This window comes from Erythranthe guttata, chromosome 14 (genome assembly GCF_056151865.1).
Source record: "Erythranthe guttata isolate IM_541 chromosome 14, IM_541, whole genome shotgun sequence".
Taxonomy (NCBI): domain Eukaryota; kingdom Viridiplantae; phylum Streptophyta; class Magnoliopsida; order Lamiales; family Phrymaceae; genus Erythranthe; species Erythranthe guttata.
This window is the reverse complement of record NC_142546.1, coordinates 16,939,856-16,954,131: the sequence shown is the minus strand read 5'-3', so window position 1 is coordinate 16,954,131 and position 14,276 is coordinate 16,939,856. Positions and strand designations below refer to the sequence as shown.

The 14,276-nt window shown below is 30.5% G+C and overlaps 2 protein-coding genes across 2 annotated transcripts; both read right to left on the bottom strand.

Moving 5' to 3' along the window:
• Nucleotides 1–607: 607 nt before the first annotated feature.
• LOC105958465 (FLUCTUATING-LIGHT-ACCLIMATION protein 1, chloroplastic) lies at nucleotides 608–11,974 on the bottom strand. The gene is made up of 6 exons (XM_088812749.1): nucleotides 11,288–11,974; nucleotides 2,591–2,693; nucleotides 2,273–2,328; nucleotides 1,473–1,637; nucleotides 1,218–1,331; nucleotides 608–1,087 (listed from the first exon to the last, which is right to left on the bottom strand). The coding sequence occupies exons 1-6, from the start codon at nucleotides 11,972–11,974 to the stop codon at nucleotides 995–997; spliced, it is 1,218 nt and encodes a 405-aa protein (XP_088668875.1). The 3' UTR covers nucleotides 608–994.
• Nucleotides 8,360–10,696, bottom strand: LOC105958434 (FLUCTUATING-LIGHT-ACCLIMATION protein 1, chloroplastic). The gene is made up of 5 exons (XM_088813725.1): nucleotides 10,592–10,696; nucleotides 9,532–9,587; nucleotides 8,997–9,164; nucleotides 8,711–8,824; nucleotides 8,360–8,607 (listed from the first exon to the last, which is right to left on the bottom strand). Exons 2-5 carry the CDS (start codon nucleotides 9,580–9,582, stop codon nucleotides 8,506–8,508), a joined length of 435 nt encoding a protein of 144 aa, XP_088669851.1. The 5' UTR covers nucleotides 9,583–9,587; nucleotides 10,592–10,696; the 3' UTR covers nucleotides 8,360–8,505.
• Nucleotides 11,975–14,276: the final 2,302 nt, after the last annotated feature.

The following is a 14,276-nucleotide window of genomic DNA, read 5'->3' as shown; positions in this document are numbered from 1 at the left end:
TTATTGTTTTCTGGTTAATCTATAATCACGGGTCAGTATTTCAATTTGATAATGTTGATTTTTAATTATTTTCGCTATGCAGTTGAAATTCAATTTGATAATGTTGATTATTAATTATTTTCGCTAGTGCAGTCGAAATTCCGTGTTCTTCTGTCAAATTGAACCATGTGTTTTAGACGCTTGTTGTTTTGCTTCGGCAAATATGTATTGGATCTCGTAACAAATTTTACAAAATTTGTATCACCTAATTTCGTCGAATGCTTCCTCCTCCGGATCCACACATTCCCCACTTTGAAATTGTAAATCACCCTACCCATAAGTCAAAATCACATTCTCGACGTTTTCAGTTCCCCAATTTATATTAGTAAGCATCTCCCACAAAAAGGTTTATATTTCGAATTAGTTGGTCTTAATCCTATCATAATTAAACTTTTGATGAACCGAATAGTATATTTCAAACACTTCTTGAAATTGGATTTCTAGATTGAGCATTATATAAATCATACGAATCAAATAGTAAATCGTAAAATTTAACCGATTCAACGTAACTATTTTTTACATTTAAGATTCATTTAAAGATTTGAATCAAAAGATGTAGAAAGACTTCGAATCGTAAACTGTAATATTTCAACAATAGTTACTGAATCAATTGTCTTTGTATTCGTGCAACATTAATCAGGTTTTCTTTTTTACATAAAGTAGAAACATATAACTTTTTGGATAAATAACACTTAACCCTTCTGTGGTACAAGCTTTTGCAGATGACCCCCTTGAAGTTTGAAAGACGCAGTTAAGTGGTTAAGTTTGACGGAAAAACTAATGGAAGCTACCCCATAGACCAGAAGGGGTTTATGTGCATGATATTACGAGCACAAGGGGATCATCTGCAAAAGCTTGTAATCACAGGGGGGTTAAGTGCTATTTACCCTAACTTTTTTACATGAACTAATAGTGAAAGTGGTTCCACAAGTAATATGTATCAAACGTTACATTGTTAAAAAGTCCGTAGTAAAGGGTAATCACGAAGCATTTCCTCTTCTGATAGAGTATCGTATTCATCTTGTGGGGTCCACAGTACCTCGACTGCCTGCATTCAGGACACACGCAGATCGAGAGACAATTAAAGAGGATGTAAATAAATTTAAAAAATAAAATAGATCAGCCATTTTCGAGTGAAGATGTACCATGCTTTTTTTTTTTTTTTTTTTTTTTTTTACCTTAGTTGTAGTTGATGGTATGGATGCCAGCTTTTGTAAAGCTTCTTTCAAATCTTTACTGTTATTTATACAAGGCAACTTTAGTTTTTCTTCAGCAGCTAACAAGATAGTTACCTGAGATGTTTAAATAGTAAATAGATATATATATAGTTCATGTAATAACAAGGGCAAGTATCGTAAATAAATTCGCATGAGAGAAATATTAAGGAACATTATTTTGACAACGTATCGTAAAACCGAGTTTTGAAGACTTACGACTATATGCTCGTTTCTGAAGTCAATTGGTCTACGGATTGTTGAGCTTTGCTTCTTCATGTTGTTGAAGTTGACAAGCGTCTCCTCGTCAAACTTACCACGTTCTTCGATCGAGAGTTGATTGAGTCTTTTTTCTCCTTCTTCCATGTTCTTCGTCACGTCAATCTGCATTAATTTATGAGACCAATTTAACGCGAGTCTAATAATAATTATGGGGCAAATTACTGCCACCCCCTGAGATAGTCAAATTACGAAAAAAACTCTCTTGTTTGGGTAATAACCACCACCCCCAATTATGTATTGTCTTATACGTCCACCCTTACAGTGTCAAAGTTACCGTCAAAGTTACCTACTGAAAGAATGTCTTTTTTTCGTAAAACAATACATAGTTGAGGGGGTTGTTGTAATTACTCTAACAAGAGGGGTTTTTTTTTTTTTTGGTAATTTAACCTTACCTTAGGGGTTTGGCCGCAATTTGCCCTAAAATTATATATCAGGAAAAAAAATCTCCATTTGCACGTGTGGTAAGAAAAATAACTATATCTAGACTTGGATTGTTAATATGAAGTGCAATTTTCTCGAATAAACCCATGATTTGGACCATGAGTTTTTTTTTTAGAATAGTTGGTCGATTACATTTAGTCGAGAGTCTCGTAAAATTCGATTGACCAAATTCAAAGAGTCAACTATTTTTTTTTTAATGTCGTTTTATAACTGTGGCCTTTCGCTCTTATTCCGCCTGGGCAACACCAGTAAAGAATTAAAAAAAAAAAAGAAGATCGAAGGTTTATTTAACTTACTGATAAACGGGCGGAGATGCAATAATCATGATACCGAAGCAAAGCCAGTGCCGTCTCTGCAACCAAAACGACATTGTTCAGCTGTCACAAATTTTTTTAAAAGACATAATTAAAAAGTACGAAATAAATTAAATAAAATTAGAAGCTCATACTAAATCCCTGCAAACCAGAAGTTCAATTTCAAACTAGCATTACCATATGATGACGGTTATGCCCTTTGCTATAGAAAGAAATCGACAATATTTGTACTCATCCAAAACCAAAAAACTAAGGGGCAAAAATGTCCAAAAAAAATAATCTGACGAGACGTGTAACTACCTGTCAATACATAGTGCAAACCCTCTGGGGTGGATGTATCTGCAGTTTCGGCAATCTGATTAAGATACTTTTGAAGTGATCTCTCGGGTGCCGTTAGCCCAACCTTGAATGAACAAACATAAATACATACAAAGTTGTAATGAAACTAAAAAAATAAGGAAAATAATATGTAAAAAGAGAAAGAAACCGCAGTAGGAAGACTTTAACAGCACAAAAACGATAATGCAATTACGCGCAACTGCATTGTAAATGGCATTAGGGGTTACATCTTGGCATATAAATGGTTATACTAACAGAGCATCTTAAGTTTTTCCTAGTATGGCAGGTATAAAACTACCATAACTTCTTGTAGGCTATGTAGCACCGACACGGAAACAACGATACGACGAAACGGGAAACCGACACGGGGAAACGACATGTCCCAAAAATGGGCATACGGGAGCTTGGGGGAAACATGTAAATAATAATAATATAGGGGTATATTTATATAGACATAAGTTTTTATTTATATATAAATTATTTTTATATATTTTCATATAAACATATTCAAAATATATTTTATTATCAACTACCAATTTGCGATTGATCGGTAAATCGTGTAAATAATTAGGGAATCAATAAAAATATTTGAAAATATTGCTATTCAAACATGTCTCTAACTTTTAAAATGGCCCATAAGGTATTCGGCAGGTGTCCTCGAGTATCGGACATGAAACTTATCCTAAACACGAAAACGTTAAGAAGTTGAAGTTTCCGTGCTACATAACTCATAGCGAATGGAGTTTCTGAGGGAAAAATACAGGTTTTGTCCCTCAAAGTTTGCACCGATTTCTCATTTGGTCCCATGCCGACAAAAAATACATTTAGTCCCTTATATTTCAAAAATTCAACATTTTTAGTCATTTCTGTTAATTTTCGGAATCAAGCGTGTGCCCATCATTGTCTTAACTAATGGACTAACGATAAATTGACGAAAATGACCAAGAATATTAAATTATTAGAATATGAGGGATCAAATGTGTTTTTTTTGAACTGGGGACCAAATATGAAACCGGTGCAAACTGGAGGGATGAAAACTTCCACAGTTTCCGATGTCTCAAGACTCAAGTTCAACATAATAATATATCAATTACCTACAAATATATTTAGGGTAAATTACAAGCACCCCTAATGTATGATCAAATTACAAAAAAAAACCCTCTTATTTGGATAATTACATCTACCCCTCAATTATAAATCTTCGTACATCTCCCCTTTTATGGTTTTAAATTCAACATATTCATCCAGATTTCGTGAAATATTCTCCAGTTTGTACTCATTTTGAGCAAAAATACAGTTTCTGATGCACCACAATCTGATATATACAAGCCCAAAACCACATCTTATGATCATCTAGCTTTAAAATCTGGAGATCGAATGGGATAAAACGGGTCCAAAATTGAGAATATTCCACTAAATTTTAAACTGCAAGGATGGACGTGCAAGAAGATTTATAATTGAGAGTGACTGTAATTACCGAAACATGAGGGGTTTTTTTGTAATTTAACAATAACTCATGGGTGGTTGTAATTTACCCATATATTTATAATATTCATATAAACCTTTGCTATTATCTATCAATTAGCAACTGATTGTAAGTAAAGAATTAAGCAAGTAATTAAAAACCATACCTGCAGCTTAAGCACAGTTGTTAAATCAGCGTAGATCCCGCGAACCCAAATAATCCCAAAAAGCACAATCACAAACCCTAAAACAACTGCCGGATTACATTCAAAGTTATTGCCGGTGCCATCGGAGGTAGAATTGCAGATTTCTGCTTCTACAGGGGAAACATAATTCCGGCGACCGGAATAATAGGAATCCGAAGGGGAAACATAATTCCGGCGATCGGAGTAACAGGAATTCGAAGGGTAAACATAACTCCGGCGGCGAAAAGAGGAATACGAACGAGACGCCGACGATTTCCTTGAAGAGAAGGAAGTTCCGCCCATCCGCCCTCCGGTGGCCGCCGCCGCCGCAAAATTAGGACCGTACATCAACAGCAGTAGCCCTAATACAAACATTATTGAGATTCTAGAGGCGATTGCGACGGGTTTTTTGGTATTCTCCATTGTACGAAGCCGCCACTTCTGTAAATCGTGGGTTTCTATTTTCTTTTATAGACTTTGGCCGTTGGACTTGGAGAAAGAAGACAGTTCTACGATAAAACATCGTATTTTCATTCTTTTTTTAATTAATTAAATACTTTAAAATTTTTGATGTATTTTAGGGTGAATTACGAAAACTCCCCCGAACTTAGGCTAAATCATAAAAATTCCCCCACCTATTCGTAATTACTGAAATCCCCTCAACTTTTGTTTGTGATTGTCATGGAATCTATTTGTTTCCAAGCAATATTTCCCAAAAATATGCCGAATTTACCAATACAGACGTGACATTTATTTTAACTTAAAGTGTTGAAGTAGGATGAGCTGGAGTATAGTGGATCACTGACTTACGAGCTTGATGACCTTGAGATACCTGCGATCATAGAACACGTGAACTATGTCGGGGTTGATCCGGCGGAAACTACTCCGACGCTCAAGTCAGACGTGCGGATTGTAGAAATAGTCCTGAGAATACAGTTGGTAGTATTGCTCAGATAATAGGATGTGCCTTAAGAAATGACTTCAAACCTTTATTTATACCTTAGTTGAGATTGTCGGGCCCAAACCTTACTGAATGTGATTGGGCCTCGGTGGTAGCCCATGCCCAATTATGCATATTAGTCTTATATTATGTCTTTTGAGAAAGTTTTTTTTGTCCCAAATTTATTGTCATTTTAGATTTTCAATGAATCAATAATTAGATTATTTCAATTTTACCCTTTATCAATCCTAATTAATTAGTTGTAAAACAATTAATGTCAAGGATATATTAGTATTTTCTATATTCTTTACTATAATCTATACATATTTATTGATTTTCTTAGCACGTGTGCAACAATCCAAAACGTCATTTAAATTGAGACGGAGGGAGTACTTTTTAAATGCAAAATTACCCTAAGGGAGCCTTTACACGAAATTTGTATTTTTTCTTAAATAATATATAACTCTTTAGTACATTATTACTCATATGAGAATAATTTTTATCTTGAAAAAAATGACATAAATAAATGTCACATTTACAGAGGTAAAACTGGTATTTGTCAGGAAATATTAACTGGAACAAAAAAGATTTCATAAAAAAATACTCAGTAAGGAGGTCGGTGTCAGATGGAAACAAAAGTCGGGAGGATTTTACTAATCACGGATATGTAGGGATTTATTTTATTTTATTTTATAATTTGGCCTAACTTCATGAGTTTTTTTTCATAGATTACCCTATATTTTACAGGCTAAATTACAACCACCTCTGATGTATATTAAAATTATGAAAATCTCTCCCCTTGTTTGGGTAACTACAACAACCCCTCAACTATAAATTTTCTTACACGTCCACCATTGCGGTTTAAAATTTAGTGGAATCTTCTTGATTATATAGAATATTATCACTTTCGTACCCGATTTATCACACTCGAGCTCCACATTTTGAAGCAAGATCATCATGAGATGTGCTTTTTGGCTTGTTTATATCAGATCGTGGTGCATCATAAACTGTATTTTTATACAAAACGAGTACAAATTAGAGTACATTCCACGGAATCTAGATAATTATGTTGAATTTGACACCGTAAAATTAGAGGTGTAAGAAGATTCATAGTTGAAGGATATATGTAATAATTCAAACAAAAGGGAATTTTTCGTAGACTATACTTGAAGAGGGCGTATTTTATAATGAATTAACGTTGAATAAAATGAAGTAATGAATTTTCGCATGCATGAATTAAAAGTCTTTTGGTGTAAATTCTGTCGTCTTTTGGTGGAAATTTCGTCGTATATATACATCTTTCTAGAAAGCCAAGAAACACCGCTCTCTTTTCCTCTCTACCTCGCGGCAAACACCCCCTCTCTTTCAAGTATAAAATAGTATAAAATATAACTAGATAAAAATACTAGTTATTAATATAACGTAGACTCCACCATTTTTTTTTCATCATCATCATTATTATTATTATTATTATTATTATTATTATTATTATTATTATTATTATTATTATTATTATTATTATTATTATTATTATTATTATTATTATTATTATTATTATTATTATTATTATTATTATTATTATTATTATTATTATTATTATTATTATTATTATTTATTATTATTATTATTATTATTATTATTATTATTATTATTATTATTATTATTATTATTATTATTATTATTATTATTATTATTATTATTATTATTATTATTATTATTATTATTATTATTATTATTATTATTATTATTATTATTATTATTATTATTATTATTATTATTATTATTATTATTATTATTTATTATTATTATTATTATTATTATTATTATTATTATTATTATTATTATTATTATTATTATTATTATTATTATTATTATTATTATTATTATTATTATTATTATTATTATTATTATTATTATTATTATTATTATTATTATTATTATTATTATTATTATTATTATTATTATTATTATTATTATTATTATTATTATTATTATTATTATTATTATTATTATTATTATTATTATTATTATTATTATTATTATTATTATTATTATTATTATTATTATTATTATTATTATTATTATTATTATTATTATTATTATTATTATTATTATTATTATTATTATTATTATTATTATTATTATTATTATTATTATTATTATTATTATTATTATTATTATTATTATTATTATTATTATTATTATTATTATTATTATTATTATTATTATTATTATTATTATTATTATTATTATTATTATTATTATTATTATTATTATTATTATTATTATTATTATTATTATTATTATTATTATTATTATTATTATTATTATTATTATTATTATTATTATTATTATTATTATTATTATTATTATTATTATTATTATTATTATTATTATTATTATTATTTCGTAAATTTATGTCGTAAATTTAACTATTACACGAAGATTTATTTGGTAAAATTTCGAAGGACAGCTCGTTGTTTTAAAATAATGCTTTCTTATTTAAAGAGAAAAACTTTTTAACAAATAATAATAATAAATAATCGAATATGAAAAAAAATATTTGCACAATAGTCTATATACATAGTGCTAACCCGTAATAAAAATCCGTAATATATAATTCAAATTATTAAATATCAAGTACAAAGTGACAATTCGTTTAGAACTCAAATTTCTTCTTGCACCTATATATAAAATCTACTCAAACATATTTTCCAAACTTCAAAGTTTTCCGAACATGGATTCCAAAATTCTCACCTTGTTCGTTTTTAAGGCATCGCAAAGTGCTAGATGTGGAGCGCATCGGTCTTTAACATTTAATTCAATACAAAGATATCGATTAATGTTATCGAAAATATAAATCAAATGCGAAGAAGATCAAATAATTTAAATTTCACCTCCAAAATCTGAAAATAGAGAAGCACCATTCTTGAAATGAGAAACCAATAGTCACATGGATTATACCATCAAACTTCAACTGTTTTGTAAGGCCATACTATAAGAACAATTTAGAAAAGAAAGTATCGAGTAAATTACAACCACCTCCCTGAGGTAAACTGTAATTACAAATAAATCCTTCTTTTTTAAAAATTACACCCAACCTCCTGTAGTTTGTAAATTTCGTACATCCACCTCCTTCCTACAAAAGAGTGTTAAAGTAAGAAATCTACAAATTACAGTGTAATTATGGGAAAATGAGAGGGTTTTTCGTAATTAAATAGACCTTACTTCAGGTGGGCGATTGTTATTTACCCTAAAATCTATATATACAGAGATTACAACTTACTTTACACTTTATGAAGAGGGTGCAATAAGGGATAATTTTTAATAAGTTCTTGTTCCGATAGAGTGTCGTCTTTTTTCTGTGGAGTCCACAATACCTCAACTGCCTGCATTTTTTTTAAGACACGTGTAAAAATAAGGCAATCGAAACAATGCGAAAAATCGATTAGGATTAGTTCCGTTCACAGTGAAGATTTTCCGTATGCTTACCACAATTGAATCTAATGGAAGACATCCCAGCTTCTTTAAAGCTTCTTTCAGATTTTCACTGTTTTCTATCGAAGGCAACTTTTGTGGTTGTCGAGCAACCACCAAGATTGTTACCTGAAATACGGGAGAACCTCGATAAATTAATAATCTCGCTTAAATAATAATTTATTCCGGTCCCGACTCAGTGAAACGTATTAAATTATTAGTTCGATAATTTAATATTTTAGGAAATTAATCCATATTAATTATCTTTTTTTTTTTAACAAAATCGAGCATGAATTCTTACCACCACATGTTCGTCACTAATTAGTCCACTTGATCGCACGGCTGTCGAGCTTTGCTTTTTTATGTTGTTGACATTAACAAGTGTCTCTTCATCTAACTTGCAACGTTCCTCGAAAGAAAGTTGATAAAATATTTTCTCCCCTTCGACCGCGTCCTTCTTCAGATCATTCTACATATGTTTATGCCAATTAAAGTAAGTTTGAGAAAACATTTGTGTATGTGTGTATATATATATATATATATATATATATATATATATATATATATATATATATATATATATATATATATATATATATATATATATATATAACTCAAACGGGAAATAATTTAAAAACTAGCACAATTGCGAAAGAATAACTTAAAATGAGAGCTCAAGATTTCGGAATAAGTTGTCAAATTTCTTCAATCGAAATACGCTCTAATAGAGTTCGAAGCATATCTTTACGTTCAAAACATATCTTTTTTTTTTTTTTCATGTCACTTATATAGAAATGAATCAACGAGAGGAAAGAATCAACGGTTGTAGAAATTACTGATAAATAGGCGGAGATGTAATTATCGGGATACCGAAGCAAAGCCAACATCGTATCTGCAACCAATATGAAATTGTTAGGGTTAAGAATTCAATCAAGCATATGAATACGAATGACATCTACAACCCATTTTTGTTAAGCTTATCTTAAACGACTGATAACCTCTTACGATAAGTTGTTTTAAGAGCTGATAAGTTGTTACGTCTTATTTTCAGAATTATTTTCTTAAAGTACTTGGATGATGAGATTATGAGCTACTTTTACTCATTATAAAATCTTAAACAAAAAAAAGTGGGGTATAGGTCGTTTTTTAAAAGATCTTAAAAGCTCTCCAACAACTTAATTTTTGTACTTTTAAGATCGTTTCAAAAAAATACCACAAATCTTGAAAGAACTTATAAGCTCATAAACATCTTATAAATTATTTTTAACATCTTATAAACTTAGTCAAACATCCTGTTAGTTCAATTTCAATTTCCCAATACAAGGGTTGTGTAATCATTCATCTCAAATCTAACCATATATATTATGTCAATTATAACAAATAATTAATTCAAACCAATTAAACCAATCTTATAATCAACCCCATCAACATTCCCAAATGAACTAGGTGCCAAGTGCATGAATTAAAGATCTCCTCATATTTTCATTTGAAGACATAAATAATTACAAGTAAACCCTAATATTGAAACTTTTTTGTTGTAAGCACAAAAATAAATCTCTTATTACAATTCCTCCTGCAAATAAATTGATGACCCTCGGAAGGGCAAATCGGACAAAATGCAGATAAGTTCACCGTCTTATGTTAACGACTCCCTTCATTTTTTTTTTAATATTATTTAAGGTAGATGCACATAAATTAAGAATTCTAATAGACAGTATCTACACATATTAAGAAAAGTAGAATACTATTAAATGATTTTCTCTCCATATAAAATACTCACTACTAATAAATGACAAAATCGGTAATAGAAGTGTTTAGGCCTAGAAAATCTAATCGATAGAAACGAGTCGGTTAGCTAAGCTGCAAGATACGGGAAAAAAAAAAATAATGTGTTACCAGTCAATACGGAGTGAAAACCCTTTGAGGTGGATGTATCTGTAGTTTGAGCAATCCGGTTAAGATCCTTACGGAGTGATTTATCCGTGCCCGATAAACCAATCTTTAAACATAGATTAAAAAAAAGTTATACAAAGTTTTAATGAAACTCAAAATAATGAACAACAAAAAAAGAAACATAATACATGGGACAAGATTGAAACAGATAAAGTCGTAAACTTGACGCGCAGAAGACCATGTTAGGTGTTTGCAAGCAAAAGCTTTTGAAAAATGCTCGCCAACTTTTTTTTTTCGGGGCTCAAAATCACTTTTGAAATATTTGCAATACAATAAGTTGATTAAAAATGATTTTTCATGAAATTTGCAAACACACACAACTATTAGAAATAAGTACTTGTCACTAACTTAACTCACCTATATATGATACATAAGTTGCTTAAAATATATATATATAAAAAAAAACACTTAAGCAATTTTGTTTCAAATAAGTTGCTTAAAAATGATTTTTTTCATGAAATCTGCAAATACACTCAACTATTAGAAATAAGTACTCATCACTAACTGAACTCATAGTCACTAACTTTTTCTTCTTTTTAGAAGCTTTTGCAAACACCACCAATATATGATACATTATAAACTAAAAGAGTATACGCAAAAAAAGAAAAAAAAAAAGAAAAAAAAAAGAAGAAGCTATACCTGCAGCTTAATCACGCTTGTTCTTTTTTCCAAAAACTCGAGATAAGTATTGAGCGCAGCCACAGCTAGAATCAACGCAAAAAGTGATGGGATAAATATTAAATAGAACATTCCGTAATCAACTCCGGAGGAATATTCTTGATCAGAAGATGAACAATGGTTGCTCGACGATGAACAATTGTTCCTCCACGACGACGAACCCCTCCTCGAAGACGTTGACTTTGACCGAGAAGCGAAGGAAGAGGAAGAAGAAGAAGAACCCCCGCCCATACGTCCACCGGAGGCCGCCCATGCAAAACTATTAGGGTTGCAATTCAATACTAGTAACCCTAGTATTGCAACAGCAGCTACTACAATGGGTTTTTGGAGTGACTCTAGGGCATTTACTATTAGGGTTTCGACCGCTATCTCGACTCGGTTTCTTTTAGTTCCCGATTTCGGAAGGAGGATTATTTTTTCAAGTTCTCGGTGGTGACGAATGGAATCGCCATCGCCGTCGGCATTGTTGGTACTGTTGTTTAGCAGAGAGTGTTTAACGGTGAGATTTTTTTTGAATTTTTTTGACGGAATATTCGTTTTGAAGTTAACAGAGGAGAAAGTGTTTGGCGGGAATTGAGGAGGAGGAGAAGAGTAGGGTTTTGTTCTATGTATATGCTGATGGAGGAGAAGACTTTGGGCGGCGGCCATGGATTATTATTAGGAAGAAAAGAAGAAAAATGTTTCCTTTGTGTTCAAGGCGGATAATATATATATAACACGGAAAAATTGTAATTTTGGTCCTATATGTTGGTTTCTTTATGGATTTAGTCCTATAAGTTGTTATATTTCAATTTTACGTGCAATAATTATGCAAAATTAGTATTTTTAGTCCTATTTCACTCGGACTTTTAATTTTAGCGGTCGTTTAATGATGTACCTAACAAACTCGTAGAAATTTATTTATATGGACACTTCAAAATTATAAATGCTCATCTAATTTGATTTATAAATGAGTCGTCTCGTATAATTAAAGTTCTTTAAATGGTAAGTTAGATGTCGAATTTATAAATTTCCAAGCGTCCATATATGTAAAATGCGTCAAGTTTATTTGTCGCGTCATAAAATTAAAAATCATGCAAAATAGAACTAAAAATACTATATTTGCAAAATTATTGCATGTAAAACTGAGACATAACAAGTTAGAGGACTAAATTCCTAAATACTCCAACATAGAGGACCTAAACTACAATTTTTCCTATTTAATACATCTCGAAAACCATACGAGACACGTAAACCACACTAGGCTAACCATATGTGACAAACTCGACCTAACGAGCGTTGGCAAGGGGATTCGAACCTAGGTCAATTGATACAAGCTCATTTTCTCTAATTGCCAGACCATCCCTTGCGGGACTTCAACACGGTAATATTACTGTATTGACAGGTAAACACTATAATATTACAATAAAAAAATATAACTGTAAGAAAAAAAATTAATGTTACTGTGTTACCGTGTAATATCACTATGTTACACAATAGTATTACAGTGCTGACTAGTAAACGTAGCAAAAAAAGTAAGGGCAAATTTAGGTCACCCTTAAGTTATGGTCAAATTATGAAACCCCCCTCGTGTTTGGGTAATTACAGTCACCCCCTCTACTATGTATTATCTTATGAAAAAACTCCTCCATAGCTAAATTTAGAGATGTTAAATCGGTAACACTGAACCGAAATTTCGGTACGCCGACATTTTATACCGTTTACCGAACTAAATATACGATTTGTTTCAGTAAATAACCGAATTTCTTAAATTTTAAGTAAAAATATTTAAAATGAGGGGATGGTTGTAATTACCCAAGCAAGAGGGGTTGTTTATAATCTACTCATATCTCAGGGGTGAGTATAGTTTGCCCAAAAATTAATATTGCTATGTTAACAGTAATATTGATGAGTTAACAAATAAAAAAAACGGAAATGAAAATAATAATAAAAAAAAATGTCATGGCAGTTGCGCCATCAAAATGGAGATCAACAATATGCAATACTCGTTAAAATTAGGGTTAATGGGCAATATTGGTTAAAGTAGAATTTTTTGAGAGATAAAATTAGAATAAATTAGATGTTAATTGGCATTAATCTTTAGAAGAAGAGTTGATGTCCTCTTTGGTAAACGAAATCTTGGAGCGGGCGAATTTGCAACTAGACAGTTTTCTATGGATTTATTTGCTATTTGGCCATTATAAAACGCAATGGTACTAGGTAAATCAATTATATGACCATTCATATATATATATATATATATATATATATATATATATATATATATATATATATATGAGTAAACTGCAAAAACTACCCCTGTGTAATCTCGAAATAGCGAAAACCCCCCTGTGATAAATAAACTAGCAAAAACCCCCCTGTGAAATTTAGTCAAAGGCAGAATCCCCCCTAGCTGATTTTTTAGACTTGAAATGACAAAATTGTCCCTCAAAATGTATTTATATATATACATATTATATGTATATTTATTCTTTTTAATTTGTTTGTTTAGAAATTAAAAAAAATAGTAAACAACTAAATTGATTATTTTTTAAATAAAATAATTAAAATATTTATAAAATATAAGAATTTATTAATTGTAAGACTCCAGGGGTATTTGTGTCTTTTTATATCAAGTCAACCCTCAAATAGTTCCATAGGGGGGTTTTTGCTATTTAAATAATTTCACAGGGGAGGTTTTTGCTAGTTTATTTATCACAGGGGGGTTTTTGCTATTTCGAGATTACACAGGGGTAGTTTTTGCAGTTTACTCATATATATATATATATATATATATATATATATATATATATATATATATATATATATATATTATTTATTTTTGTAAGTCGACAGTCGCAAAGTAAAAACTTGTACCAAAAGGCAAAATTCCTCGGCCCTAAGGTTCCCATCCCTTGGTCCGACAAATATTTGATGGAGAAATGTAAATCATGGTAACTCAACGGCCCGT

What these genes read in the sequence shown, in the direction of transcription:
- LOC105958434 (XM_088813725.1), bottom strand. Translation starts at nt 9,582, where the DNA reads ATGTTGGCTTTGCTTCGGTATCCCGATAATTACATCTCCGCCTATTTA. An exon ending in ACATCTCCGCCTATTTATCA is followed by an intron (nt 9,165 to 9,531) that starts GTAATTTCTACA and finishes AAACATATGTAG; the next exon opens with AATGATCTGAAGAAGGACGC. An exon ending in TTAGTGACGAACATGTGGTG is followed by an intron (nt 8,825 to 8,996) that starts GTAAGAATTCAT and finishes CCCGTATTTCAG; the next exon opens with GTAACAATCTTGGTGGTTGC.
- LOC105958465 (XM_088812749.1), bottom strand. Translation starts at nt 11,974, where the DNA reads ATGGCCGCCGCCCAAAGTCTTCTCCTCCATCAGCATATACATAGAACA. An exon ending in CAAGCGTGATTAAGCTGCAG is followed by an intron (nt 2,694 to 11,287) that starts GTATAGCTTCTT and finishes TGTTCATTCAAG; the next exon opens with GTTGGGCTAACGGCACCCGA. An exon ending in TCAGAAACGAGCATATAGTC is followed by an intron (nt 1,332 to 1,472) that starts GTAAGTCTTCAA and finishes TAAACATCTCAG; the next exon opens with GTAACTATCTTGTTAGCTGC.